The 14,448-nt window shown below is 46.8% G+C and overlaps 1 protein-coding gene across 2 annotated transcripts in view; it reads left to right on the forward strand.

The window, feature by feature from the left end:
* The window catches only part of NOL6 (nucleolar protein 6), an 88,784-nt gene that overhangs the window by 60,854 nt on the left and 13,482 nt on the right, over window positions 1-14,448 (forward strand). For both annotated transcript variants that reach the window (XM_081940918.1, XM_081940917.1), the window contains exons 22-23: window positions 274-398; window positions 1,879-1,968. In XM_081940918.1, coding sequence (XP_081797044.1) covers window positions 274-398; window positions 1,879-1,968 — 215 coding nt within the window. The remainder of the gene's footprint in view (window positions 1-273; window positions 399-1,878; window positions 1,969-14,448) is intronic.

Genomic DNA, 14,448 nt, shown 5'->3' on the forward strand with positions numbered 1-14,448 from the left:
ACGCCTAAGATGGGACTATAATTCACCGTCTCCTAGTGATTGGTACTAAGTCACTCAGCCATCTTTTGTGCCTAAAAGATGGTCAGGACTAGAACTTAGCATTTCCCGATTTCTAGCTTGATTCCTTAACCGCTAGACCAAATTGTGTCTCTCTCTCCCTTTGAATTTTGCTAAATGTATGATTGCAAATAAATGTTTATATGCAAAAACATTTCAGGAAAGGGCAGTAACTGTCTTCTGACATGGTGACATTTTGGTTTTTTCCCCATCCAGAGGCAGATTATGTAGGCATCAGAAACCACTTCGTGGAAGCTCGGCTGCGTCTCCCGGCCATGTTCATTGCTACGCCGAAAGACCAGAGACTCTCCGTGTGGACCAGAGAGATGCCGTCACCTCAGGTAAGTCAAGCTGTAGCCACCTTACCTGGGCAGGTTCTTCTCTACTTCTCATTGCGGAATCAGATCAGCTGTTGGACTCTTCTGTTGGCGCTGGTGAATGAAAGGTCCAGTTTGAAGGTCTGTCCTTCAGTGTGGCCAGTTGGGCCCATTTCTTCTTCTCACTTGGTTGCAAGAGAACGGGCGAAATCTCATTGCCCACTCAGCTTTGTGCAGCCCTTGGTGCTCCCTCAGCTTGGTGGTTTTCTTGCAGACGTTTCATGACCCAACTAGGTCACATCATCAGTGCAAGAAGGGAGTGAGATTTATGGAGAGGAGGAGGAGGAGGAGAGAACTATGCAGTCCATGGTGCTCTCTGAGCTTGTTCGCTTTCTTGCAGACATTTCATGACCCAACTAGGTAGCGTCATCAGTACTTGAAGGGACGAGGAGGAAACTGTGCATCAGGCTTTCGTGCTCTCTGAACTTGATAGTTTTCATGCAAACATTTCATTACCCAAGTAGGCAACATCATCAGTGCTAGAAGGGAGTTGAGTTTGTGGTGAAGAGGAGGAGGAGGACTGTTAGGTTCTTGGAACTCTCTGAGTTTGGTGGTTTTCTTGCAGACATTTCATGACCCAACTAGGTCACATGGTCAGTGCTAGGGCGTGTGGGATTTATGGAGAGGAGGAGGAAGAGGACTGTGGTGCTCTCTGAGCTTCATGGTTTTCTTGCAGACATTTCCTGACCCAACTAGGTCACATCGTCAGTGCTAGAAGGGAGTGAAGAATGTGGAGTGGAAGAGAAGAAGGGAAGGAAGAGGACCATGGATTCTGATGCTCTCTGACCTTGGTAGTTTTCTTGCAGATGTTTCATTACCAAACTACGTAATATCATCAGGGCTAGAAGGAGATAGGGGTTTGCTCTAGGTTTATGTAGCAGTGGCTTGTCCTGACATTGTTGGTGGAGAACCTCTTGGCAGTTCTTTAATTAGGCTGTTATTTATTGAGTTGGTAATCAACTAAAAACAGCAGACCTCACTCTTCTTGCACTGATGCTGTTACCTAGTTGGGTCGTGAAACGTCTGCAAGAAAACCTCCAAGCTCAGAGAGAACCAAGGACCCCACAGTTCAACTCTGAGCTACAGATATTCTCTTCCGTCGGCACCCAAGCCCTCCATCCTGTGCCCAGGACTGAGAGATAAAGTCCTCAGATTACGACAGTGATCTGAAATTTCCATCGCCAGAAAGGTCATAACTTTGAAAAAATGGTCCTGTCACTTTTTTCAGTGCCGTTGTCACTTTGAATGGTGACTATATGAACTGTTGTAAGTCCAGGACTCTCTGTTCTGAAAAAAAGTGATTTATGACCATTTAACAACTGTGAGCATAAGGATGCTGCAATGGTCATAAGTGTGAAAATCAGCCGTAAGTACCTTTTTTCAGTTCTACTCGTCCTGCCTGGTTGATCTCTCCTTTAAAAGCTCTCCCGCTTCCCTTCTCCAGATCCTTCAGCGCCTCCTTGTCCTGGCCCAAGAGGCCCTTCAGGTGTTGGAGAAGCAGCTGATGGACCCTCTGGGAAATCAGGATGTGAAGGTGAGTTCTTCAAGAGATGGCAAGAGGTCCTTTTCACCAGAGATGGACCATCCCAGGACGGTCGTGTCCTACTTTGAATTCTCTTCTTATCACTCAAGCTGGGGGAATTCGCAATGGGGCAACTCGCCATGGCCAATTCACCATGGCCAACTCCCCATAATCAACACCCCATGGTCAACTTATCACAGCCAGCTCACCACAACCAATTCACCATGACCAACTCACTACTGCCAATTCACCATGGTTAACTCCCCAAGACCAGCTCATCAAGGCCAACTTCCCATAGTCAACTCACTACAGCCAAGTCCCCATGGTCAACTCCCCATGGTCAGCTCCCCAAGATCAACTCATCAAGGCCAAGTCACCACTGTCAACTCCCCATGGTCAACTAACCTTGGTCAACTCACTACAGTCAACTCCCCATCATCAACTCCCCATCATCAACTCCCCATCATCAACTCCCCATCATCAACTCCCCATGGTCAACTCACTACAGTCAACTCCCCATGGTCAACTCACCACAGCCAATACACCACGGCCAGCTCACCACGGTCAACTCACCCCTGTCAACTCCCCATGGTCAATTCCCCAAGGCCAACCTATCAAGGCCAACTCCACACGGTCAACTCCCCACGGTCAATTCACCACAGAACAATTGAAGAATTCAATTTAATTATTTAAAATAAACAAAATGTCATTTTTCAAATTTTCATTATTCATTTTTCATTCTGTCCCTCCTTTGGCATCCATTTTTGAATGATTCTACTCCACCGTTTCTTTGATATTAGTGTAATTCTTGTAATCCCACGGCGAATTGGCTGGGTCAAGTTGTACACTCACGTTGGCCATGGGCGAATTGTCCTAGACCCAGGGGAAATCCTTCCGAATGACTCAAGATTCAAAAGGTGTTTGACAGACCCCTGATTAAGCATTGGGCCCTATCAAATAAAATGTAGTTCATTGGTGAGAAAAAGCAATGTTTTACATGTTTGGGAGAAATTTATTTCTTCATCATGTGGACCATCTTTGGTCTGAGTGACATCTGTTGTTGGTGTGCATGTATGTGTGTAAATGTTCCCCAAACAGAAGGGATGGGACACAAAAAGCAAACACACAGCAATGGCAAACCAGCTTTGATTTGATTTAATTTGAAGCTAATTAAAATCAGAGTACAGTGGTGACAATGTTTATTTATTTCCGCTGACATCTTAAATAGGAAACTGTGATTGATGCTCTCTGTAGCTTCACTTCTTGAAACCCAGACTGCGTCTTCTTGCCATGCAAACAGGCCAGGGATATGAACCATAATCTCTACGTGCCATCTCGGTTAAAGTGGCTGTTTTTCATGCCTTAATTATATCTCAGAAGCTGCTGTTTTTCCTTTCCTATTGTGCCGTAAGTTTATTTCAGTTGTTGCCATAAAGATTCTTGCGGTTAATAACAGCTCAGAGAGAGAGAGAGAGAGAGATAGTCCTTGACTTACAACAGCTCCTTTAGCGTCCGTCCAAAGTTAAAACAGCACTGAAAAAAGTGACTTACGGCCATTTTTCACACTTAGGACCTTTGATTACGTGAAAAAAAAATTCAGACTCTTGGCAACTGACTCGTATTTTATGACGGTTGCCATATCCCGGAATCCCCTTTTCCGACCTTCTGATGAGCAAAAGTCAATGGGGAGGCCGGGTTCGCTTAATGACCGTCTTGCTAATTGAACAGCTGGAGGGATTCGCTTAACCAATATGGCAGAGAAAGTCATCAAATGGGGCAAAACTTGTTTAACAGCCGTCTTGCCTAGCCATCTAAATTTTTGGCTCAGTTGTGGTCGTAGGTACCATGCAAGTCACGACTTATGAACGTCGGAAGGGAAGTTGGTGAAGGGATAGTGAGGCACAAAGTGAGAGACTCAACTGCAGGCGGTCCTTGACTTACAACCACGGTTGAGGCCAAAATTTCTGTTGTTAAGCGAGACATTTATTAAGTGAATCTCGCCTCAATCTTTCTTGCCACGGATGTTAAGTGAATCATAGCAGCAGTTCTTAAATTAGGAACATGGTCGTTAAGTGAACCTGGCTTCCCCATGGGCTTGTCAGAAGGTCGCAAAAGTAGATCATGTGACCCCAGGACACTGAGACCGTCATAAATACAAGTCAGTTGCCAAGTGGCTGAATTTTGATCACGTGATGTTGCCACGGCCCTCAGTTTGAAAAAAAGTCACATTTTTCAATGCCGTAACTTTGAATGGTCACTAAGCGAACCGTCATAAGTCGAGGACTACCTGTTGCTCGGTGCGCGCAACTCTTCACAGTCAAGCAGCAAAATAATAAAATAAAATAAATATAAAATAATATAACATAGAAAACAATATGAAATCTAAACTAATCAGTACAATTGTGTGATTTTTGTGATTTTCCTTTTCTTTCCTTTTTTAAGATCCAGGCTTAATTTTATTTAAAGCTGGATGAAACCCCTACAGTGGCTTCCTCTCCCTCTGCTCTACGCCAGGAAATATTTTTTAAAAAATAGTTTTTATTAAACATTTTCAAGTTTACAAAGAACAAGGAAAAAAAACCCACAAAAACAAATACAAAACAAATAAAAACACAAACAACAATAGCTTCCCGTATCAGCATGCAAATTCTGCTTTTGTAGTTTACTATTCAGTTTTTACCTTCTCGTAGTTTTTAACAATTCTAATAGGAATGGATATAATTATAATATAATAGCATAGTGCATATAATCAAATTTTATATATATACATATGTACATTTTTCTTCATAATGTAATCAATAGTTTTCAAAACTTTTATTTCTTCTTTTGGCTTCTATTCTCTAGCCACTTGTATGCCAGGAAATCTTTTTTTTAAAAAAATAGTTTTTATTACACATTTTCAAGTTTAAATAGAACAAGAAAAAAAAATACAAAAATTCAAAACAAATAAAAACACAAACCACACAACAATATAATATACTTTTGCACCTTCCCGTATCAGCATGTATATTCTGCTTTTGCAGTTTAATATTCAATGTTTGACTTCTCGTAGTTTTTAACAATTCTAATTGGAGTGGATATAATTATAACATAATAGTGTAGTGGATATAATCAAATTTTACATTTATACATATGTACATTCTTCTTCATAATATAAACAATAGTTTTCCAAACTTTTGATTCTTCTTTTGGCTTCTATTCTCTAGCCACTTGCACGCCAGGAAATCGTTTGCACGGTTCTTTTTTCCGAACTCTTTGCGGCCGAAGCAGGGGCCCGAGAGAATTGCGCAGCGGGTTGCTTCGGGGGGGGGGGGGGGGCGCAGAGCGGGAGATGTGCAAACTTGCTGAACACCAGCAGTGTATGTGTGACTCAGCCCTGGAGTTTGTGTGCCGATGTGATTTGTGGTCTATTTTATGAGCTGGTCTCATATTTGATTTTTTTCTTCTCTTTCTTTCCCAAGAGAATTGCTAAATGGCAAATGGGAGGGATTTTTTTTTCTTCTTCTTTTCTTTCCTGCCTGACGTCGATTAAGCAAAATTAATGCTTAAAAGCTTGGGGTGAGGCAGGGTGGGGTGGGGGAATTGCCAGCCCCATCAGCAGAGGGAAAGTGACTGGGTTTGTACTGATCTCAGGTTCGCCAGTCCTTAATGCTCTCTGAGCTTGGTTGTTTTGTTTTTTTTTACAAATGTTTCATTACCCAACTAGGGAATGTTGTCAGTGCTGGAAATGAGTTGGGTTTGTGGAGAGGAAGAAGAGGAGGAGGAGGAGGAGGAGGAGGAGGAGGAGGAGGAGGAGGAGGAGGAGGAGGAGGAGGAGGAGGAGGAGGAGGAGGAGGAGGAGAGAACTATGCAGTCCATGGTGCTCTCTAAGCTTGCTTTCTTGCAGACATTTCATGACCCAACTAGGTAGCTTCATCCGTACTTGAAGGGAGGAGGAGGAAATGGTGCAGCAGTCTTTCATGCTCTCTGAACTTGATTGTTTTCGTGCAAACATTTCATGACCCAACTAGGGAACATCATTAGTGCTAGAAGGGAGTGGAGTTTGTGGAGAAGAGGAGGAGGAGACTGTTTAATCCTTGGTGATTTCTGAACTTGGTTGTTTTCTTACAGATGTTTCATGACCCAACTAAGTAACATGGTCAATGCTAGAAGGGAGTGGGTTTATGAGAGGAAGAGGAGGAGGAAGACGACTGTGGGGTCCTGGGTGCTCTCTGAGCTCAGTTGGATTTTTATTTTTTTTTGCAGACTTTTCAGTACCCAACTAGGGAACATCGTCAATGCTAGAAGTGAGTTGGGTTTGTGGAGAGGAGGAGGAGAAGGAAGAGAAGAAAGAATAGCGTGGGGTCCTTGATGCTTTCTGAGCTTGCTAGTTTTCTTGCAGATGTTTCGTTACCAAACTAGGGAACATCATCAGTGCTGGAAGGTTTTAGGGTTTGAGTGGTCAATCCCCACTCCCTTCTAGAACTGATGATGTTCCTTAGCTGGGTAATGAAATGCCTGCAAGCAAATTTAGAGACCACCAAGGACCCTACAATCATTGTCTTCTTCCTCCACCTCCCCTTCTTCTTCCTCCTCCTCCTTTTCCACACATCCCACTTCCTCCTAGCACTGATAATATTCCCTAGTTGGGTCACGAAATGTCTGCAACAAAACAGCCAAGCTCAAGAACACCAAGGACCCCACAATGACAAACCCCTCTCCCTTCCAGCACTGATGATGTTCCCTAGTTGGGCCATGAGATGTCTGCAAGAAAACAGCCAAGTTCAGATAGCACCAAGGAGCCCTCATTTCTACTCTGAGCTACAGAGATTCTCTTGGGTAAACAATCAGGCAGAAAACAGCACCCTGATCAAGGAATTATCAAGGAGAAGAACTCACCTCCACCAAAATGGCAGAGCAAGCTACTGTATCTAAGCAAAGCCCAGCCTCCCTTGCACTGATGTTGTTACCTAGTTGGGTCATGAAACGTCTGCAAGGAAACCACCAAGCTCAGAGAGCACCATGGACTCCCCATTTAATCCTGAGCTGCAGATACTCTCTTCTGTCAGGCCTGAAATTGGACCATGGCAAAAGGTTCATCTCCCCTTCTGCTCACACCCGAGGTGTGAGTAGCCACATCACCTTCTCTGCTGTTTTGGGGAGAAATCAGATATACACGGCCTATTTTTATGCAAGCGTGTGCATGGTGGAGGTGTTAACACAAAAACTAAGTGCAGTTAAGGCTGCATGAAATTATTATTAGGTCTACTTCAATCATCTCTCTTATTATTTATGTAATAATTTTCTCCTTCTGGCATGTTGCAAATTACAATTTGATGACAACTTTTATGGGGCTTGGAACGTTTTCATGGCCAGCTTTTGATTCTCGCTTGTGCCCAGGGGCCACTGCAGCCTTCAAGCTCTAAATTCTGGTTAAATGGATGTGGGCAATCTTGAATTTCCAAATGTATAGTAAGAAAGGAATATATTTGTAGCTGGGGGATTGAATTATGCCCTGGGCTTGGTTGTTTTATTGCAGACGTTTCATGGCCCAACTAGTTAATCTCATCAGTGCTTTTAGATTAGATAAACAGAGTTGGAAGGGACCTTGTAGGTCATCTAGTCCAACCCCCCTGCCCAAGCAGGAGACCCTACATAAAGAAAGAAAGAAAGAAAGAAAGAAAGAAAGAAAGAAAGAAAAGAAAGGAACCGAATAACAGAGTTGGAAGGGACCTTGAAGGTCATCTAGTCCAACCCAACCCCCCTGCCCAAGCAGGAAACCCTACACCATTTCTGACAGATGGCAGTCCAGTCTCTTCTTGAAAGCCCCCAGGGATGAAGCCCAACTTCTGAAGACAACTTCTGTTCCATGGGTTGATTGTTCTCACTGCCAGGAAATTCATCCTTATTTCTAGGTTGAAGCTCTCCTTGTTCAGTTTCCATCCATGATTCCTCGTCTGGCCTTCAGGTGCTTAAGAGAATAGCTTGACCCCCCCTCCTCTCTATGGCAGCTCCCCAAGTACTAGAAGACCACTATCATGTCTCCCCTGGTCCTTCTCTTCCCTAGACCAGCCAGTTCCTGCAACCGTTCTTCATATGTTTTAGCCTCCAGTCCCACCCATTAGTTTCCACCCATTGCTTGCTGTCCTACCTTCAGGTGTTTGGAAGAATAGGTTGACCCCTTCCTTGCTGTGACAGCTCCTGAAATATTGGAAGATGCTATCCTGTCTCCCCTGGTCCTTCTTTTCATTAAACTAGCCATGCCCAGTTCCTGCAACTGTTCTTCATATGTTTTAACCTCCAGTCCCCTAATAATCTTTGTTGCTCTTCTCTGCACTCTTTCTAGAGTCTCCACGTCTTTTTTAATAGTGTGGTGACCAAACCTGGATGTAGTAATCTAGGTGTGGCCTTACTAAGGCTTTACAGAGCGGCATTAGTACCTCCCTTGATCTTGAAGGAAGTTTGGTTTATTCTCTGTTCACATATAAGTGTTTGGATAGAAGAGATTGTTTGTTGCTCAGGGGTGAAGCGTGGAGTCCTTGGTGGTCTCTGAGCTGCGTTATTTTCTTGCAGATGTTTCATGAGGTGAGATCATCAGGGCTAGAAGGGAGTGTAGGAGGAGACCTTTGGGGTTCACCATCCATCCATTCCTCAAGCCCTCAAAAGCCATATGGAGAATGGTTGCAGGAATTAGTTATGTCTAATGAAAAGGACATGGGGTGATATGACAGGCTTCCAATATTGGAGGGGCTGCCCCAAAGAAGAGGGGGTCAGCCTATTCTATTCTCCAAAGCACTGAAAGGCAGAACAAGAAGCAACAGGTGGAAACTAATCAAGGAGAAAAACAACTTAGAACTGAGGATAAATTTCCTGACAGGGAGAACAATTAATCAGTGGAACAGAAGTTGCCTCCAGAAGTTGTGAATGCCCCAACACTGGAAGTCTTTAAGAAGAGATTGAATAACCATTTGTATGAAGTGGTGTAGGGTTTCCTCCCTAAGCAGGGGGTTGGACTAGAAGACCTCCAAGATCCCTTCCAACTCTGTTCTTCTCCTCTCCTCTCCTCTATTCTACTCTATTCTAAGATCCAACTTAGAACTAAGAAGAAATTTCTTGACAGTTAGAACAATGAATCAGTGGAACAGCTTGCCTCCAGAAGTTGTAAACGCTCCAACATTGGAAGTTTTTAAAAAGATGTTGGATATCCATTTGTCTGAAATGGCAAATAGGATTTCCTGCCTAAGCAGGGGGTTGGACTAGAAGACCTCCAAGGTCCCTTCCAGCCATATAATTCCACAGTGATAATTTTTTTTGGGGGGGGGGGATGGCCCTGAGCATGGTGGCATATGCCCAAGAGAGGCTGTGTTTGTCAGTGCCTATGGGAAGGTGCTTTCAGCACCAGGGTAAATGTATATTGATTTAAGGCCTTAGCCTGTCAGATCAGCTCCTTTTGATAAGGCCTTGCCATCTTTAATCTTATTGTTAAGAGGGTGGGGTCATCCTATTCTGCAAAGCACCTGAAGGCAGAAGAAATAAGGGTTGGAAACTATTCAAGGAGAGAAGCAATGCAGAACTAAGGAGAAATATCCTACCAGTGAACCAGTGGAACAGCTTGCCACCAGAAGTTGTGCGTGCTCCATCACTGGAGGTTTTCAAGAAGAGATTGCACAACCACATAGAATAGGAATAGGAATAGGAATGGAATGGAATAGAATAACAGAGTTGGCAGGGACCTTGGAGGTCGTCTAGTCCAACCCCCTGCTTTGTGTGATATAGTAGGGTTTCCTGCCCGAGCAGGGGGTTGAACTAGAAGACCTCCAAAGTCCCTTCCAACTCTGTTATTCTGTTAAAAGAGATTGGAAAGCCATTTGACCAGGATTGTAAAGGGTCTCCTGCTTTGGGCAGTGGGGTTGGACTAGAAGACCTCCAAGGTCCCTTCCAGCCATATGATTCCACAGTGATAATTTGGGGGGGGGGGATGGCCCTGAGCATGGCGGCATATGCCCAAGAGAGGCTGTGTTTGTCAGTGCCTATGGGAAGGTGCTTTCAGCACCAGGGTAAATGTATGTTGATTTAAGGCCTTAGCCTTTCAGATCAGCTCCTTTTGATAAGGCCTTGCCATCTTTAATCTTATTGTTATTGAACGCTGGTGCATGACGTTGTTTTCATTGCGTTGTGTTCTTATGGTATGTTCCTCCAAAATCCATCAATGGCAAGGGTGAATTTGGCACAAGGAAAGGATTAGGTTGCGGTTAAAGTCTATGATCCTGAACTTTGGAAATATGGAGGTGTAAGAGTTCCAAATAGCATCCGAAATTAAATCCGAGTCCGAGGCAAAGTATTGCTCAAAGTTCCAATTTATTAAGAGAGCCATGTTGGCACGTCTGGGAAAACCCGAATCTGAAAGCTTCACAGTTTTCCCCACCCAGTTGAAAGTCCTGACCCCACACCCACAAGTCCATCCCATGGTCCAATCTCCCACTACCATGCTGGCAGTTTCACCCATCCAGTTCCGGTCAGGTGCAGAGAGAAAGGATGACCTTGGCTTTCTAGAAAGAATGTTGTTATGGCTACCTATCATCTAACTCCGTACAATCCCCCCCTCCCATTTTCCCACCATAGAAAATGCATAGCAGAAGATCAGTGGCAGGCCAATGATCCAAAGGAAAAGAGGGCTGCAGGCTCAACAGGGGGATTTTTTTTTTTATCAATTCAATTCAATGAGGGGTTTATTAACCCAGAGAGGTGGAGGAAGCGGGGGATTAGGGGTTTTTTAGTAAAATGTTTTGTAAAGCTTTTAAGGGGTTCCAGGGAGCGGGGAGGGTTGGTTTGGCCCTGGGGTATGGATACAACCAGGCCAACATGTAGGGTCAAGACGGAAGGGAGGGTCAAGACGGAAGGTAGCGAAGCGGAGCGGGTGGCAGGAAATAACATCCCTATAAGGGGAATTCCAATCACGACGGTCGTAGGGAGGGGCAGGCGCGAGGACACCAGAAGAACGTATAGTCGGTTGGCAGACCGGGGCCACTGGATACGCCCGGTCGCTTGCACCAACCCCCGCAGACTAGGTGGACAGGATCAGCAGAGCCTGGGCCTTAGGCTGATGTTATGTAACGCGAGGTCCGTGGTTAACAAGGCCCCCCTCATCAGTGACTTGATCACAGAGGGGGAGCCGGACCTCGCAGGAATAGCGGAAACCTGGTTGGGCCCAGAGGGGGGGTTACCCCTCAGGGAAATGTGTCCTCCAGGTTACCGTGTATTCCACCAGCCACGGGCCCAAGGTAGGGGTGGGGGGGTAGCAATTATCATCCGGGACGATCTGGCACCGAGAGAATTCACTGTGTCGCAGACATCTGGTTGTGAGTCTCTGGGCGTAAAGTGGGGTCCAGGGAGTCAGTTGGGCCTGTTGATAGTATACCTGGCTCCCCGCCATACATCAACGGCCCTGCCCGAGCTCCTCGAGCGGATCGCGGAGATGGCGGTTGAGATCCCCAAACTACTAGTGATGGGGGGTTTTCAACCTGCCGTCAACGGGAAAGGCATCCGAGGTAGCCCGGGAATTCATGGCTTCCATGACAGCCATAGGTCTGACTCAAGTAATTCAGGACCCCACTCACGAGCGAGGCCACATTCTGGATCTTGTGTTTGTCTCCGACCAGTGGACGAGTGATCTGGGAAGAGGGCATTTAGTCATCACGCCCCTGTCATGGTCAGATCACTCACTTCTCCAGCTTGACTTCCCTGGCGCTACTCCCCACCGCGGGGAGGCGGAACCAGACTATCCCAGATGGTTCCGCCCCAAGCGCCTGATGGAACCGGATAGGTTCCAGGCTGAGCTTGGGCCATTTCCTGCTGACCTGTCCCTCTCCCGGGCTGAGGACCTGGTAGCCGCATGGAATAGTGCGGCTGCCGGTGCCTTGGACCGGGTGGCGCCTTTGCGGCCTCTCCGACGGCCACGATCGACCCGGGCCCCCTGGTTTAACGGGGAGCTAAGGGCGATGAAACGCCTTAGGAGACGCCTGGAGAGTAAGTGGAGATCCTCCCGCTCCGAAGCTGACCGAACACAGGTAAGAGCCTACATAAGGACCTACCTTGTGGCAATAAGAGTGGCCAAACGTCAGTATTGTGCCACTCTTATAGCGTCCGCAGAGAACCGCCCTGCTGCCCTGTTTCGGGTGACCCGCTCCCTTCTGTCACAGGAGCAGCGGGACCCCCCATTGCAGGGCAGGGCAGATGAATTTGGAGAGTTCCTGCAGGATAAAATCGATCATATCCGGAGAGGTTGGACCCACTCCAGTGCTCCAGTGGGGACGTCCGGGACTAGTCTTGAGAGACCATGCTGGGAGGAGTTTGACCCTGTTGTCATCAAAGATTTGGACAGGTTGCGCGGGCGACTGCGGGCCACCACATGTTTACTGGACCCGTGTCCCTCCTGGTTGGTGCTGGCCTCCTGGGAGGGCTCACGAGGCTGGCTACTGGGGCTGGTGAACGCTTCGTTGGGGGAGGGCCGGATGCCGGCCTCCCTGAAAGAGGCGGTGGTCAGGCCCCTGCTCAAGAAGCCTTCTCTGGACCCAAAGGAACTAGCAAATTATCGTCCTGTCTCCAACCTTCCTTTTTTAGCAAAGGTTGTTGAGAGTGTGGTGGCTCAGCAGTTTCCGCGTCACCTGGAGGAAGATGATTATCTAGACCCGCGCCAGTCCGGCTTCCGACTCGGTCACAGCACGGAGACGGCCTTGGTCGCGTTGGTGGATGATCTCTGGAGGGCAAAGGATGAGGGTTGTTCCTCCATCCTTGTTCTATTAGATCTCTCGGCGGCCTTCGATACCATCGACCATGGTATCCTATTGCGCCGGCTGGAGGGGTTGGGGATTGGAGGCACCGTGCTACGGTGGTTCCACTCCTACCTCTCTGGCCGGACGCAATGTGTGTTGACGGGGGAGCAGAGGTCGACCGCAAGGCCCCTCATTTGTGGGGTCCCACAGGGGTCGATTCTCTCGCCTCTCTTGTTCAACATATATATGAAGCCGCTGGGCGAGATCATCCGTAGTTTTGGGGTGAGTTACCATCTGTACGCTGATGATACTCAGTTGTACATTTCCACCCCAAACCACCCCAACGAGGCTGTCGAAGTGATGACCCGATGTCTGGAAGCCGTACGGGTCTGGATGGATGACAGCAGGCTCAGGCTCAACCCCTCCAAGACAGAGTGGCTGTGGTTCCCGGCTTCCCGATTCAATCAGCATATTCCATCGCTGACCATCGGGGATGAGCAATTAGCCCCGGTGGAAGGGGCGCGCAACTTGGGCGTCCTCCTTGACGATCGGCTGACCTTAGAAGATCACGTGGCGACCGTGGCAAGGGGGGCGTTCCTCCAGGTTCGCCTCGTGCGCCAGTTGCGGCCCCTTTTGGACCGGGAGGCCTTGCGCACAGTCACTCACGCGCTGGTGACGTCCCGCCTGGACTACTGTAACGCTCTCTACATGGGGCTCCCCTTGAGGTGCGCCCGGAGACTGCAGTTGGTCCAGAATGCAGCCGCGCGGGTTATTATGGGGAGATCGAGATTCTCCCATATAACACCTATCCTGCGCGAGCTGCACTGGCTTCCTGTGGCCTACCGGGTGCGCTTCAAGGTACTGGTTACCATCTTCAAAGCGCTCCATGGCACAGGGCCTAGTTACCTGCGGGATCGCGTCCTGCCCCATACATCCCTGCGACCCACTCGCTCACACAGGGAGGGGCTACTCCGGGTGCCGTCCTCTAGAGAGTGCCTGGGGACGGTGCCCAGGAGTAGGGCCTTCTCTGTGGTGGGACCTACCCTTTGGAATGACCTCCCCCCAGACATCCGGACAACAACCGATCTTCGCTCCTTCCGTATGAAGCTGAAGACCTACCTGTTTTGTCAAGCCGGCCTGGCATAACGTTACTATCTTGCCACCCCAGGTCATTTTACAATGGGAAATTTTGTTTTTAATATTTTTGGGGTTTTAAACTTTGTAAGTATGCTTATTTATGGACTTATTTTTACCTCCTCTGCACGATTTTATGGTGCTATCTTGATTATTGCTCTGTACGTCGCCCCGAGTCCCTGTGGGGAGAGGGGGCGACTAATAAGTTCAATAAATAAATAAATAAATAAATAATAAATTCAATTTTATTTATGGCCAGAAGATCCAAATGCAATTTTTAAGTCTAATCAAAACTAGACCTTGGATAAAAACACTTGAACATGTAAAATGTTGAATAACTGCCAGCACTTCCTTAGCTCAAAACCATTCGCTTAGCGACTGTTCGACTGATTTGAAAAAGTGTAAAAATCCCCCCCCCCCAAAGTGACTTACGGTCATGTGATCAAAATTTAGACACTTGGCAACTGGCGTGCATTTATCTATTTATTGTAAAGTTTTATTAATTTTCTATTGTTTAGATTTTGTTAGTGCTTAATAACCATCGTGTTTTCTGGTGCCTGATAGAAAAAGGTGAGGTTTAAAATCTGCATGTTTTATAATCTATGGG

This window comes from Natrix helvetica (assembly GCF_964273705.1).
Source record: "Natrix helvetica genome assembly, chromosome: 2".
In the NCBI taxonomy this organism is placed as follows: Eukaryota; Metazoa; Chordata; class Lepidosauria; order Squamata; family Natricidae; genus Natrix; species Natrix helvetica.